The following is a 15,332-nucleotide window of genomic DNA, read 5'->3' as shown; positions in this document are numbered from 1 at the left end:
GCTCATACAACCCACTTTGATTTTTTTGATATCCAGAAGTGCTCTTTCTCCCTCATTGCCAAATCACCCATTGGACTTTTTCATCTATTAAGTACGAACAAACTACTTTGTCAATACTGCTCCAATTAACTTCAGCTGCTTTCAATAATATCTGGAGCATGCACAAGTTCATGCTCAATTAGCACAGCAAAATTAGCAACCTTCACTTCTTATGATCATGCTGTCTCCGTTAAAAACCCTAGAAAAAGGTATGCCTTGTTGGACATATTCTAATTGGAATTCACAGGATGTACTAAATTAAATCATAAGGTTTTCTTAGCAATCTTTCTAGTCCTGAAAATGAAACTTTATGGTCAGAATTTTACAACTGGTATGAGCAATGGGAAATGAGGTAGGGTTTTGGAGTTAGTTGTGCTGGAGTCAAATTTTCAGCTTCTCAAGAGTGAAATGAAAGTAGGGAATTAAGTTTGCAGTTAGATTAAACTTTCTGAATGCAAACATTGGAAACTATTTTAAAGTGTTAGCAGATCAAGTATATTCATTAAAGCACAAGTACACTAAATTAAATTGTACATTTGCAATTAACCCAACAGTTAATGAACAACATATACTGTCAGGTTCATGACTAGTTAAAGGTTGATGAGGTAGCCTTCCTGGTAGATTTTGTCTGAGTTGAAAATCACACAACACCAGGTTATAGTCCAAAAGGGTTTAATTGGAAGCACTAGCTTTCGGAGCGCTGCTCCTTCATCAGGTGGTTGTGGCTTCCAATTAAACCTGTTGGGCTATCACCTGGTGTTGTGTGATTTTTAACTTTGTACACCCCGGTACAACACTGGCATTTTGTCTGAGTTGGAGCTCCTATTCTTTCATGGAGATCTTTGTTGGGCTACAGGAGAGGTGGCATTGATGCACTAAATCAGATAGCGGTGGTGCAAATAGGGGGAAAATAAAATATGAGGGAAAGTTGGCTATAGCTATCAAAACAGATAACATATTTTTCTATGGATATGTAAAATGTGAAGAGTTAACAAAGTCAGCATTAGCCCTATAGAAAGTGAACTTGCGAATTAATAATGGAGAATAAGGAAATGGGGAGTTGAACAGATATTTTACTTGGGTGTTCACTATGAAAAATAGAAGTGAAATCCCAAAAATAGCTGTAAATCAAAAACTGGGTGGGAGTGAAGAATTAAGAAATCACAATCACCAGGGATGTAGTCCTGAGCAAATTAGTGAAGCTGTAGCTGATCACTCCCTGGGTCCTGGTGAATGTTTTCCTCAGGTCTGAAACAATGTCGGTCGAAAGTGTGGTGCTGGAAAAGCACAGCAAGTCAGACAGCATCTGAGGGGCGGGAGAATCAACGTTTCAGGCAAAATCCCCGATTCTCCTGCTCCTCCGATGCTGCCTGACCTGTTTTGCTTTTCAACCACCACACTCTCGATTGTGATTTCCAGCATCTTCAGTCCTCACTTGCCCTCTTAATGATGTCACTAGTTGATGCACTGGGTTTAATTTTCTAAAAGGAAGATTCTATTAGATTGGAAATCATTTAATGTAACAACTTTACTCAAAAAAGGGATAGAAACAGAAAGCAGGAAACTGTAGGTAAGTTAGCTGAATAACTGTCACCGTGAATATGTCAGAAGACATTATTAAAGATGTTACAGCAAGGCACTTAAAGTTCAAGGTAAATGGGCGGAGACAACATGAGTTCGTTAAAGGGGAATCATATTTAGTCAATTTATTGGAGCTCTTTGAGACTGAAACATTTGCTATGGATAAAAGTGGAACCAATGGATGCATTGTACTTAGATTTCTAGAAGGCATTTGATAAGGTGTCACATCAAAGGTTCTTGTAGAAATTAAAAGCATGTTTAATATGTTTGCAGGAATAGAAGATTAGTTAGTAAACATGAATCAGGGAAGAAGTATAAAAAGGTTATTTTCTGGTTCGCATGATGGAATGAGTAATGTGCCAGAAGGATCAGTGCTGGGCCTCAGTTTTTACAATTTATACAAATGATTTGAATGAAGGGACCGGCGGTATGATTGTTAAATTTGCTGATGAATCAAGGAAAGGTAGGACAGTAAGTTGTGAAGAGAATGTAGGGCACTACAAAGTTATATAGTTCAATTAATTGAGTGGACCAAGATCTTGCAAATGGAGTTAAATGCAGGAAAATGTAAAATTGGCCATTTTGGCAGGAACAAAAAAAAGAATCAAAATGGTGAAATATTGCAAAGCTCTGAAGTGCAGAAAGGTTGAGTGCATGAGTCATAAAAAGTTGCTGTGCTGGTATAGCAAGAAATTAGGAAAACAATTAGAATTTACTGTGACAAGAATTTGCTTCAGTTATACAGGAAACGGATGAGACTGCATCTTGAATACTATGTACAGAGTTGCTCTCCTTACTTTAAAAAGATAGCAAATATGTTGGGATCAGTTCAGAGAAGGTTGACCTGACTAACACCCAGAATGCATTAGTTGTCTTGTGAGGAAAGGTTGGACAGGGTGAGCTTGTATCCACTGGAGTTTAGAAGAATAAAAGGTTACTTAACTGAGACAGGTAAAGATTGCTTGTAGCATTTTAGTTTACATTTAAATCAAATATGTATGTCCCAACCTTTATTGCATTCCTTGTGAAATGATTAAAATATTATGGATGATCAGCATTTTTTTTTAGTTCCTGGGTTGTTGTCAGTGACAATTCTGCAGTGTGGCTGGCTGCTTCCTCTGTTTAATGACAACACTACTGGACAGAGATCTCCAGAAGTCAAAATAAAATTAATGTCAGGAAAGCGCATTGAGGCTACATAGATCACTAGATTCCACTGAGGTCTTTAGTGATCTTCATCACTTGAACACTGACAACAAAATCTGGTCCAATATATCAATCAATATATTGTTGTACAAAAATAATTCAATTAATGAGGAGATTTAGCATTTACTTAATAAGCCATGGTAGGAGACACAGATTTTAGAAAATAGTTTGAAAATGTAAGCAGCTTTCGCCAGTAGCAGAATCAGACAATAGAGAATTAGCAGCCCTGTTTCCCATTTCACTCAAAATTACTTTACTGTTGGAAAGGAAAATTAGTCACAATTAAAAAGGCATCCAATTTACTGTCGAACATTTCTGCTACTGCTGAAAACTAACCTCCCCCCATTTCACCCAAATGGAATTGTTTAATAATAAACTGAAGGGGTTGTTACTAACCCCAGACCATCCAAAAGGTAGAAACCTCCCTTCATCCCAGTTGGCGCTATTGATGAAGAACAGGCCTGAGAACATGATGAAGACCCAAGCAGCCAAGTTGATGATGTTCAGCACATTGTTGAACCCGACAGAATTCTTCACTCCTAAGGAAACGATGGCTGTCACAATGACAGCGATGAACAGTGCCAGGAGGTCAGGATAGGACTCTTCCCCTTTTCCTGTGCAAAACAAGTACAGAAAACAACACAACTCAATCACAAAGTTACAAACACTAAAAAAAACCACTATTTCAAACCTAAAGCCAAAGTCCTTCAGCAACCTTTGAGAATTGGCAATGCCAAAAATGTGGTCCTAGTATGTACTGGCCATTGAAACTGAGTGTTGGTGAAATGGCAGAGAGCCTGGTTTAATCTTGAACTAAGCTTCAAACTTCTTTCAGACTGATTGGCTTTGCTGTAAGAATTCAATATTAAATTAAATAAGTTAGAGTAAAAGCAATCCCAAGCAGGTATAGGTCTAAACCACAATTTAGTATAATTCCAACTTTATTCAAGATGGCCGGGATAAAGATTGTAAAAGTATACAGGGCTGCTCTTCTGCAATCGCAGTTGAAGGTGGGACTGTGAGGGGTAATGCTAAGGAAATGCATCCAATATCCAACCAAAGACCTTTAAAGTACAGGAAAGAGATGGAAGAACCAATAAATCTTGTTTGATTGGACACTGGTCTGAACTGGTCTTGTACACCTTAAAGTGGAACTCCAGTTTTGACCACTGATAATCATTTCTAAGTTTAATTGGCTTTTCCCTCTCTTAGCCATTTGGATGAAGTATTAACCAAGGTCCTTTCTCTGTTCTTGCGTGAATATAAAGTTTGCATTGAGGACTATTGAAAAGAAATGCACTGAGCATGCATGGGAGCCTTGGTCAATGTTTATCTCTCAACCAAAATCACCAAAATGGAAATAAATTACTGCAGATGCTGGAGATAGAGTCATAGAGATGTACAGCATGGAAACAGACTCTTCAGACCAACTCATCCATGCCGACCAGATATTCCAACCCAATCTAGTCTCACCTGCCAGCATCTGGCCCATATCCCTCCAAACCCTTCCTATTCATATACCCATCCAAATGCCTCTTAAATGTTGCAATTGTACCAGCCTCCACCACTTCCTCTGGCAGCTCGTTCCATACATGTACCACCCTTTGTATGAAAAAGTTGTCCCTTTGGTCTCTTTTATATCTTTCCCCTTTCACCGTCAATCTATGCCCTCTACTTCTGGACTCCCCCATCCCAGGGAAAAGACTTTGTCAATTTATCCTATCCATACCCCTCAGGATTTTATAAACTTCTCAGCCTCTGACGCTCCAGGGAAAACAGCCCGAGCCTATTAAACTTCGCGCTATAGCTCAAATCCTCCAACCCTGGCAACATCCCTGTAAATCTTTTCTGAACCCTTTCAAGTTTCACAATATCTTTCCAATAGGAAGGAGACCAGAATTGCACATAATATTCTAACAGTGGCCTAACCAATGTCCTGTACAGCCGCAACATGACCTCCCAAGTCCTGTACTTAATACTCTGACCAATAAAGGAAAGCATGCCAAATGCTTTCTTCACTATCCTATCTACCTGTGACTCCACTTTCAAGGAGCTATGAACCTGCACTCTAATGTCTCTCTGTTCAGCAACTCCCTAGCACCTTACCATTAACTGTATAAGTACTGCTAAGATTTGCTTTCCAAAAATGCAGCACCTCACATTTATCTAAATTAAACTCCATCTGCACTTATCAGTCCATTGGCTCATCTGATTAAAATCCTGTTGTTATCTGAGGTAACCTTCTTTGCTATCCACTACACCTCCAATTTTGGTGTCATCTGCAAACTTACTAACTGTACCTCTTCTTCTCACATCCAAATCATTTATATAAATGATGAAAAGTAGTGAACCCAGCACCGATCCTTGTGGCACTCCACTGGTCACAGGCCTCCAGTATGAAAAACAATCCTCCACTACCACCCTCTATATTCAACCTTTGAGCCAGTCCTGTATCCAAATGACTAGTTCTCCCTGTATTCCATGAGATCTAGGATTAGTGGTGCTGGAAGAGCACAGCAGTTCAGGCAGCATCCAAGGAGCTTCGAAATCTCTGGATTAGTGGTGCTGGAAGAGCAGAGCAGTTCAGGCAGCATCCAAGGAGCTTCGAAATCGTTGGATGCTGCCTGAACTGCTGTGCTCTTCCAGCACCACTAATCCAGAATCTGGTTTCCAGCATCTGCAGTCATTGTTTTTACTTCCATGAGATCTAACCTTGCCAACCAGTCTCCAATGGGGAACCTTGTCGAACAACTTCCTGAAGTCAATAAAGATCATGTCCACCACTCTGCCCTCATCAATCCTCCTTGTTACTTCTTCAAAAAACTGAATCAAGTTTGTGAGACGTGATTTCCTATGCACAAAGCCTTGTTGACTATACCTAATCAGTCCTTGCCTTTCCAAATATATGTACAGCCTGTCACTCAGGATTCCCTCCAACAACTTGCCCACCACCGACATCAGGCTCAGTGGTCTATAGTTCCTTGGCTTGTCCTTACCACCTTTCTTAAACAGCGGCACCACATTGGCCAATCTCCAGTCTTCTAGCACCTCACCTGTGGCTATTGCTGATACAAATATGAAATAAAAACAAAGTGCCGGAGCAACTCAACAGGTCTGGCAGCATCTGTGGAGCTGTAAAATGCCTTGGGAAATCCTGATATAATGAAAGCTGTGACATTAATATTGCAAGTTGGGGCTATTTTCTCCTGAGAGGAGAACACTGAAGGGTGTTCTGATAGAGGTCTTCAAAATCATGACAAAGTTAAGCAACTAGACATGGGAAAGATAATTGCATATATTTTGGGGAAATGCCAAAAATAGAAGGCCACAAATTAAACAAACTGAAAAGGGAACTCAGTAAAGAGGGATGAAGATAGGAAACTCATTACCACAGGGAGCAATTCAGGCAAATAGCAAAGATCATGTCAGGAGAGGTTAAGTAAACACTTTAGGCAAAAAGGAGTAAGAGAATCTCTCAATATTATGAGATGATGTAGGGTGAGCAGAGGTTCACCTGGAATATAAACTGTGGTCTGAAGTTGCAGAATCAAATGACTTGCTTCTGTACTGTATATTCATGAAATTATATGAAGCTATTATTTTCATTTAAGTGACTGGAGCACCATAAGGAGTGTTAACCAGATTCCTAAAATTACAGAAACCTAACACCAAGAATTATGATTTCAGTGTTTCTATCAACATTGAGAACTGACAATTCTTTTTTGTTCAAATCTGGTAGTGATCCTACTGACCTACCTAGTCCATTCAAAGTGCCAATGTAGTCCACTATCCAGTGGCTGATGGTGTGGTTGGCTAGTGAGTCAAACATACTGCTCAAAGCACTGGCACCAGCTGCTGTGCCAATCAGATACTCCAAAATCAGGTTCCACCCAATGAAGAATGCTACAAACTCTCCCACTGTCACATAGCTGTAGGTGTAGGCAGAGCCTGTAGTCTTAGGTACTCGCACACCAAACTCAGCATAGCACACTCCTGGAAGATAAAAAGAGAAAATACCTGCATCAAGATGGAGTTGGATGAAAGATGTAAGAGCAGGGTGCAAGACAGTCACACAAGGCAACTCTGAAGGCAACACTTGTTACATCCAATATTCCCTGTTCTGCAGTCTATCTAATCATTTGATATCTTCAAAATCCATATGCATTTTACCCTTTCAAAAACTCAAATCATGCACTTAATGTAAGGGAAAGTTATATGCAAATATTTTTTGATTCCCAAAGATAAACATGCCCTAAACTAAAACCCAGTGATGTTAAATAAAGATGATAATTTTAAACAAGGAATGGAAATTAGTGGAAATAACAAACAGTAAATGATATATAAATCGCACCTATAACATGGCAAAATATCCTAAGGTTCTTCACTGGAGTATTCTCAACCAAAATTAAACTTCATTCATGTAAGTCATTACTGGGACAGGTAGAACTGTCCCAGTTGATGGGTTGAGAGATTTACAGAAGAAATTTCATATATTAGGTTCAAACCAGCTGTACAGTCATCAACAGTGGAAACATTAAAATTACAGCTCTTCAAAGGCTATAGTTAAATGGACACAGATCTCCGAGGTATGTGAGGCTGGAAGCCATTATAGAGATATGGTGTTCTATTTGAATTGGAAGGGCCTAACTGTTACTATAATCCTTTATTTGTTGCATTTCCAGGTGTTGCCTATCAGCAATAATCAATTTATTCCCACCAATTCTCCTTTCCCCAATCCCATCAGCTTCATGGGTACCAGGAATGTTTTAATCATTTCAGTTTCTGTTTTCAACAGTTTCCAGTCACATTCCTAACCTACTATTTACTTTGAAAAAGATGGCTATTTCAGCTGTTTGTTTAAAAATATGCTCCACATTCCAGAGTGTCATTTAGGTATTAACATGAATTAAAGATTCTTAAAATAATTCCCCTCTGTGTGAAAAATGGTTTTCACTAATCTATAGTTTCAAAATTGCAAAATTTAATTTCAACAGTTCAAGCCAAGAAAAAAAATCTTTAGATCTTGTATATGTATTTGTCACTCAACACTTTAAAGATTTGCATTATATCTCCTTAAATCTTCCTTTCTCCAGCAATTGGCAAATTAGTTTTTCATAGCCAACAATAGCAATGTTGCTATATCATATATCTGTACCATGTAAGTTAGGTAACCCTTTTGGTCATTTCTCGCCAAAGATTTCTTAGGTACCCTAAACTACACTAGAATGATGCTCAATGCTAGTCAGTAAAGGCCTTTTAATGTTATTCAGACATTTTTACCCATAGCCCTTTAACTGTGCACTGTTGAGCCATGACGCAGTGATATCAGGAGAACCAAGACAGCTGAATGTTTAAATATCATTTAGTTAAAAACAGTGCTAAATCTGAGGACAGCAAGAAAAGAACCAAAACTTAAATTTTAAAATGTTAAATATGTAAATGAGTTTTTAAAAGGCAGCAATAGTTGCACCTTTGAAGTCCCAATAAACTCTACAGATGCCATTTTTGAAAAACACATTTATGTATTTAACATTTTAAAATTTAAGTTTTGGTTCTTTTCTTTTCTTGCTCTTCAATAAAGATCCCTTTCCATCTCTTGCTCTTCAATAGTCTTTTACAATGAAAATTAGGACATGGGCATATTTCTGTAGTATCATTGTTCATTTGACAGGAAGATGAATACTCACTAGGTAACTGAATAGGATCACAGTTTATTCAGCAGGGGGAAGGATTTCTCACTGTGTAATTGCATAGAATCATTATATATTCAGCAGAAGGATTACAATCTGTGTAACTATACAAAGTTGCTGTCTTTTTTTCAGCAGGGGAAGGATTATTTACTGTGTATGGAATTGCTGTTTAGTGAATGGAACATAACTATCCACTTTATAAGCATATAGTTGTTTTCAGAATCAGGTCTGGCTATTTATTATGTATTGATTTCCTGTTCATTCAGAAGGATAAGGATTTTCCTAATCTAAATGCAATTAAATTATTGGATTGGATCATAAAACATCTTCAGTTCTATTAAGTAAGCAAAAAGTAAAATCTTTCACAAAACAAACTGGGTTACAAGCCCAAGAAAATGAATGATTCTTTGTAGTTTTATTGCATCAGGCAGTATCTTTCATAAAAGTAGTTTGTGCAAATCAAGATAATTTTACCAAGACAGGCATCAGGATCTAGTCTTTTCCTTTCTGTGTTTTTATCTGGAACAAGATGGCATATGCAGATGGAGTTAATCTCTGAAGATTGCGTCACTGATGTTTGGACAGATGAACTGTCTTTCTCTGAGCTATATCTGGCATCAACGTTTAGTCCCAAGGGTGTTGTTGCAACAGAACTGTGTCAGCCACAGCAACATGAGTGTGTAGAATTAGGCGCACTCAGGGTGAGGGCCTGATTCTGTATTCTCGAAAAGGACTGATGCTGCTTTACACATGTACCCTCTATAGTGTGTTGGTGTGTTATTAGACCAGAAATATGTAATTAGTGGACAACCACAATGGCAGTTTTGAGAATTTCAATAGATAGATTGACATAGGTATTTGTTTTCAATTTTAAAGGCATTAAGGAGCAGCGGGAGAAAGCAACAATATGACATTAAAATAGAGAATCAGCCATGAATATATTAAATGGTGGAATAGGCTTGCAGGACCAAAAGACCTGCTCCTGGTTTCCATCTATGTAGATTCTATGATTCAGTGTCCGAAGCTAAAACCTGTCATTTTAAAATTGACCAATTAATATTGTGGCTCTTACCATCAGTCTCTTGCATATTTAAGACATCTTCACCGGTTGTCCCACTCAACTTTTCAGTAAAGCCACAGGACTGCAAGAAGGGTAAGTTTCAATCCTTACTTTGATTAATGCTCCCACCCACTTCTTCCCAGGTGTATTGAGTTAAGCTGAGGGCCATGATTTTTGCATAGAATAATTCAAGTCACTGTAGGAGACCTTCACCACATAAATAAGGTTGCAGTTATTCAAGATTCCACTGCCAATTCCTCCAGAGACAGCTAGGGATGGGCAAGAAAAAGCCAGCTATGCCAATGGCATTCATATCACAGCAAATTATGAAAATGAAAGCAATTGCAGGATTAGACCCATAACTGCAAACTGGCAAAACTCTGTCTTCAATACTTTCCATTATAGTTGTGATGGAATATGTTTAGGCTTTCATTGAAACTATGAATTCATTCATACTATTTTTGAAATGAATGATCAAATATATCATCAGAAACTGTCTATACTAACACCATAAGGTAATAAAGTCATCTCGAGCACATTCTAAAGGAATTCTAGTGCGAATCAAAACATACCCCAGCATCTACCATCTCCTTTGAAAGGAGAGGCAAACACAAAGGAAAGTAGCTATGTCCTTAGAACAAAATGTAAACTTAACAATTACAAGGATGGCAACTGCAAATGTTGTCTTATTTGATTTTTTTCATTATTTCAGATATATATCTGGTAATCTTGTTTTCCTGCATCTTATCAGCTGATTGCCTGAGCTATCAGAAGTAACTGCATTTATTTGCTGTGACTTGGAAGTGATTCATAAGAAGAAATGATAAAGAAGCAGGAATGGCCCACATGGCTCACTTAAGTCTGTCTACCACTCAATCAGCTCCATGAACAAACATGCCCACCAATTTTTTGTCCACTTTTCCCATACCCCAACTTCCATCAGGTTCAAAAGTGTACCAACCTCGACAGTGAATGCGTTTAAATGGCTAAACATCCTCAGCACTCTGGGTAGAGAACTTCAAAAATTCACAGCCCTATGAGTGAAGAAACTTCTCCTCCTAAACAGCTGACAGCATATCCTGAGGTTGCAACACCTAGCTCTCGACTCTGCAATCAGGGCAACAGCCTATCTGCAAGTCTCTAAGAGTTTTATCAATTTCAATAAGGTCTCATTCTTCCGAACTGTATATATGTTAATATAGGAGAAAGTGAGGACTGCAGATGCTGGAAATCAGAGTCGAGAGTGTAGTGCTGGAAAAGCACAGCCGGTCAGGCAGCATCTGTGGAGCCGGGGTTTCCTGATGAGGGGCTAATGCCCGAAATGTTAATATAGGCCCATTCTGACCAATATCTTTCATATGACAAGCTTTCATCCCTAAACCAATCTGATGAATAATTGTTGCCACTCTGCTGGGGGAAGTATATCTTTCTTTAGGCAGGGAAACCAAAATTTTATAAATACCTATCTCAAATCTGTCAACTATGATTCAGTGGGTAACTTATTCAATTCTGAATCCCGAGAGTGAGAGTTTAAGTTCATACTCCAGAGCCCACACCCTATATGGTGGATAATCACATGCAGTGCGAGCACTGAAGGAGTGCTGCATGGTCATTGGTGCCTTGTTGTGGATGGGAATTAAAGCTGGCCCTGCCTCATTTTGATGTGAAAGTTTCGGATACTATTTTGAAGATGAGCAAGGGAGTTATCCCCGATGTCCTGGTCAATACTTAACCCCCAAAGATTACTGATAAAAAGTTTACCTGACTATTTATTATATTGCTGTTTGGGGATCTTACAGTACACAAACTGCTGCATTTTTTATTAGAAAAGTGACTCCACTTTAAAAGTGGTTATTTGGTTGTGAAGCACTTTGGGTGGTTCTGAGATCATGAACCATATTGTGGGGATACAAGTTTGTTTGCTTTAAACCTTTGTTTTGGTACTTAGTTCATTCAAGTGAATATGACTGATGTTCAAGTTGTTATGTTTCAAACCAGAGGTGCAAATGGAATAAATCCCAGTATTGTTGAGTGAGTCTCAGACCATGAGTCCCATGGCCAATCTGAACTACAGTTCAAACACTTCAGCCTCTCTGTGCCACTATATTTTCCACAGAAAGTATTTACTGCTACAGGAACAGAATAGAAATTTGAAATAACTCCATGAAGGCCAGTATCCAGTCACCAAGTCACCCTACTTTTACATATGTTAATACATGACCCAGCTAGCTCAGAACCAGCTTCTAGAGTGGCCCGAATGCCTGCCACTCCTGTTTAGGTCTGTCAGCAAGGATTCCCTAATTGGACCAGATTAACAGCCACAATCAGGGAATTCATATTCTATGAAGTCCACCTGTCTATCCTCGTTTCAATCACTATGAAATCCCCATCCCATTCTGACATATGCTTCTATTTCTTTCTCCCTCATTTGCTTACCTAGCTTCCCCTTAAATGCACTAAAGTACGTTGCCTTAATGACAACCTGTGGTAGCAAGTTCCTCATTCTCATCACATCCTTGGTACACAGGTTCCTGCTGCTTTCTTTGTTGGATTTATTAATGACTATTGAACCTTATATCGATGGCCCCTAGATTTGGCTTCTCCCACAGCTGAAATGTCTTTCCTATGTGCACCTAATTGAATCCTCCATAATTTTAATGATCTGAATATGGCCACCTACCTGCTCTCTAAATTAAAGAGCCCCACTTGATATCAAGAAACTGCGTAGGCCATCTCATGGAGCAAGATTTGTTCTGCAACTAACCCATGCTATAGATAATGATAGAATGCTTGCTACTGGAAAATTACTCCATCCCCCAGCACTGTGATTGATCACTTGCCGGACACAGAAATGCATCCAAAAACAAGTAAAACTGTTAGGTATCCAACAAAACTGGCAACATATTCTCCCCCAGGCTGCTAGCAAACAGAAAGTTATTGAATGTAAAAGTTATCCCAAAGAACAGTCAGGGAAATGGGAAATCTATCTGGATTCCATTAAATGATACATGACATGTCAATTTCTTATAAATGTAAAAGGTGAAATTCTGCAATTATAATGGTGGTATACTCTGTGTAAAGTATTGGCAACTCTTGTAGAAAAAAGAAAAATAACACATGGAAAGAAAAGCAAAACTAGGGAATACAGCAAAATTGGAAGTGGGCTGGATGGGGAAATGTAATTACAGATGGAAGAGGCTCAGGTTAATATGCCTAACTGAAATATATGATCTGTGTTGCACACTCAATATAATTCTGTTTTGATGTGGTTACAACTTCTTTGCTCTTATCCATTGCCAACCAATCTCAATTCTGGATCTATCTTCATAAGATCTATCCTCCTCCATTACTTTTTACTTAAAGATAGTAAGGACCAGTGCCTTCTAGATAGCTTTACACCATGGAAAACAAAATCACAAAACCATCTCATTAAAAAAAAGGCCATAGTTTTGTAATGGTCATCATTGAGTTATAGGGTCTGAGATCAACTGTTGTTCTCATATCTTTTGACTCTGTGATCTTTAATTTCTCTGATTCCTGACGTACAACACTGATCTGTCACTTTGCTTCTTTATTACTATATTAACCCAGATGAAGAGATTGTAGGCTCCTCACATCTTCTGTGAAGCTTTTACAGAATCCCACCTTCCATAGTTATGTAGTAACTCTTTTAAAGGTAATGGAGTATGATTTCAGTTTTGATTTTAAGTGAGGTCACTGTTTTAATGACAGGATAGTAAGCTCCCACAAACAACAATGATACAATGATCAAGTTATCAATTTGTGTTACTGATTGATGAGTAAACATTGGATTGGGATATTGGAGAAAACTATATTGCTTTTCTTTGAAGTAACATTTAAAGTCCATCCAAGAAAATGTATGTGACTTCAGTTTAATATCTCATCAAAAAGATACTATCTCCAGTGGTACTGCACTCCTTCAGTACGGTGCTAGATTGTCAGCCTTTATATTTGTGCTCAAGTCCTTGAGTATAACTTGCACTGTGCTTTGGCCAAGTTAAAAATTCTGAGGGAGCCCAGCCACTGGAAGAACTCTTTCAATTGGCCATAAAGGAACTAGAAGTGGGATTTCATCAGGGACAGGAAGTCCCACCTCCCACAGCATCTGGACATTGTGAAACATGCAGTTCTTAATTTCCTGATAGTGCCAATGGGGCAGGAGGTGTCTTCTGGGATTGCAATAAAGAAACAAGCTGCGATAGATCAGAACTTTGTAAATGTTTGGAGATTGATGAGGGAGTGGAGGGATAAGGTTTGGTAGAGTATGGTAGTAGTCTAACAAATCCATCAGATCAGTTGAAAAGGGCTGCTGTCCACTACCAGTCAATGTAAGGAAATCTGTCAGACTGGCCACTTGTAATAGGTCTCTCCTACTGATTAAATGGCAGTGGTGGTATGCAAATACCCTTAAGTGGGCACTTCAGGGGCTCAATTAGCCCACTGATGGGGAGGCTACTTGAATCCACTCTTGTTGCTGGTATAATTCCTGCTGTATAGCCAGAATCGCTCTCTGGATTTAACTTGCTCCCCCCATCCCCACCCCCACTGAACCTAGCTTCAAATCCACCTGCATTCAAGCATAAGATCCACGCAACTGGGCATTTTATTAAAATATATGTTTTTTTCCACGAAGGCTGACTAACAGAATATCTCCGGAGGACTTCTTTCACTTCACGCTCAGCCAGGAAACAGGCAAGAGTTTGGTCCCAAATGAAAATGTTGTACCCTTTCCTGCTTCATTGGAATTTGAAGAGTTAGTTGGCCGGCTGAAAAACAAACATCAAACCCAAACCCACCAGTTTCCTGTCTCACTGTTAAGTAAAACCTTTCCTCATTATGCTGTGGAGGTCATATTGAAATAGCATCTGTCAAAAGAATGGAAAAATACTTTAGAAAATTCCATCCTCCCAGCTGAATGAATGACCAAATAATTGGAGATCTAACAAAACCATTGCAATGCTATTGCATCTTTCATAACTTGGTTCAAAGTCCTTCCTAGCTGATGAAGTACCTATGGAACTGAAGTCACTGTAATAATGTAAAAACACAGCAATGAAATACACACCGTAAGTCCTCAAGTAAATGGCAATGTGATAAGCTATTTTTGAGATGACGATTGAGGGAGAAAGTGAGGACTGCAGATGCTGGAGCTCAGAGTCAAGAGTGTAGTGCTGGCTGTGCTTTTCCAGCATTAAACTCTCGACTATGTTGATTGAGGGATTAGTAATGACCAAGATAACAGAGAGAACTTCGATGATCTTGTTCATACAGTAACCTGGGTTCTTATATACCTGCTTAAGAGGGAAGACAGAACCTCAGTTTAATGTCACATCAAAAAATCAGAACCTCAAGCACCACCACTGGCCTGACTACCCAGATTACCTGCTCACCTTCTGGAGTGGGGTTTGGCTTCACAGCCTTTGAAAAAGAAACACTCTCCAATGAGCCTCCACTGACACCTTATGTAAGAACTAGAACAGATATAGAAAGACACACAAGAATGCTACCACATAGAAAGGATTTGCTTTTCAAGTAAGGCAGAACAGGTGAGACCTCTTTTCTCCAGGAAAGACGATAAAAAGTAGGAACAGGAGTAGCTGTTCAACCCCTTCCCCATCACCAGAGGGGACAGGAGTGTTCTGATGGACATTCTTTAAAATTTTGGAAGTTTGGGTTGATGTGGAGAAAATGCTTCTAACTGCAAAAATGAATAGAATGAATGACAATGTATAAAA

The 15,332-nt window shown here is 38.9% G+C and overlaps 1 protein-coding gene across 7 annotated transcripts in view; it reads right to left on the bottom strand.

Annotated features, from left to right (window-relative positions):
- Positions 1–15,332, bottom strand: part of LOC140478789 (solute carrier family 7 member 14-like) — a 71,746-nt gene that overhangs the window by 23,047 nt on the left and 33,367 nt on the right. For all 7 annotated transcript variants that reach the window (XM_072572170.1, XM_072572168.1, XM_072572172.1 and 4 more), the window contains 2 exons: positions 6,583–6,819; positions 3,223–3,440 (listed from right to left, as the gene is read on the bottom strand). In XM_072572170.1, the coding sequence (XP_072428271.1) occupies positions 3,223–3,440; positions 6,583–6,819 (455 nt within the window). The remainder of the gene's footprint in view (positions 1–3,222; positions 3,441–6,582; positions 6,820–15,332) is intronic.

Source organism: Chiloscyllium punctatum, chromosome 6 (genome assembly GCF_047496795.1).
Source record: "Chiloscyllium punctatum isolate Juve2018m chromosome 6, sChiPun1.3, whole genome shotgun sequence".
In the NCBI taxonomy this organism is placed as follows: domain Eukaryota; kingdom Metazoa; phylum Chordata; class Chondrichthyes; order Orectolobiformes; family Hemiscylliidae; genus Chiloscyllium; species Chiloscyllium punctatum.
Note: the sequence above shows the minus strand (reverse complement) of the source record. Positions and strands in the feature narration are given on the sequence as shown.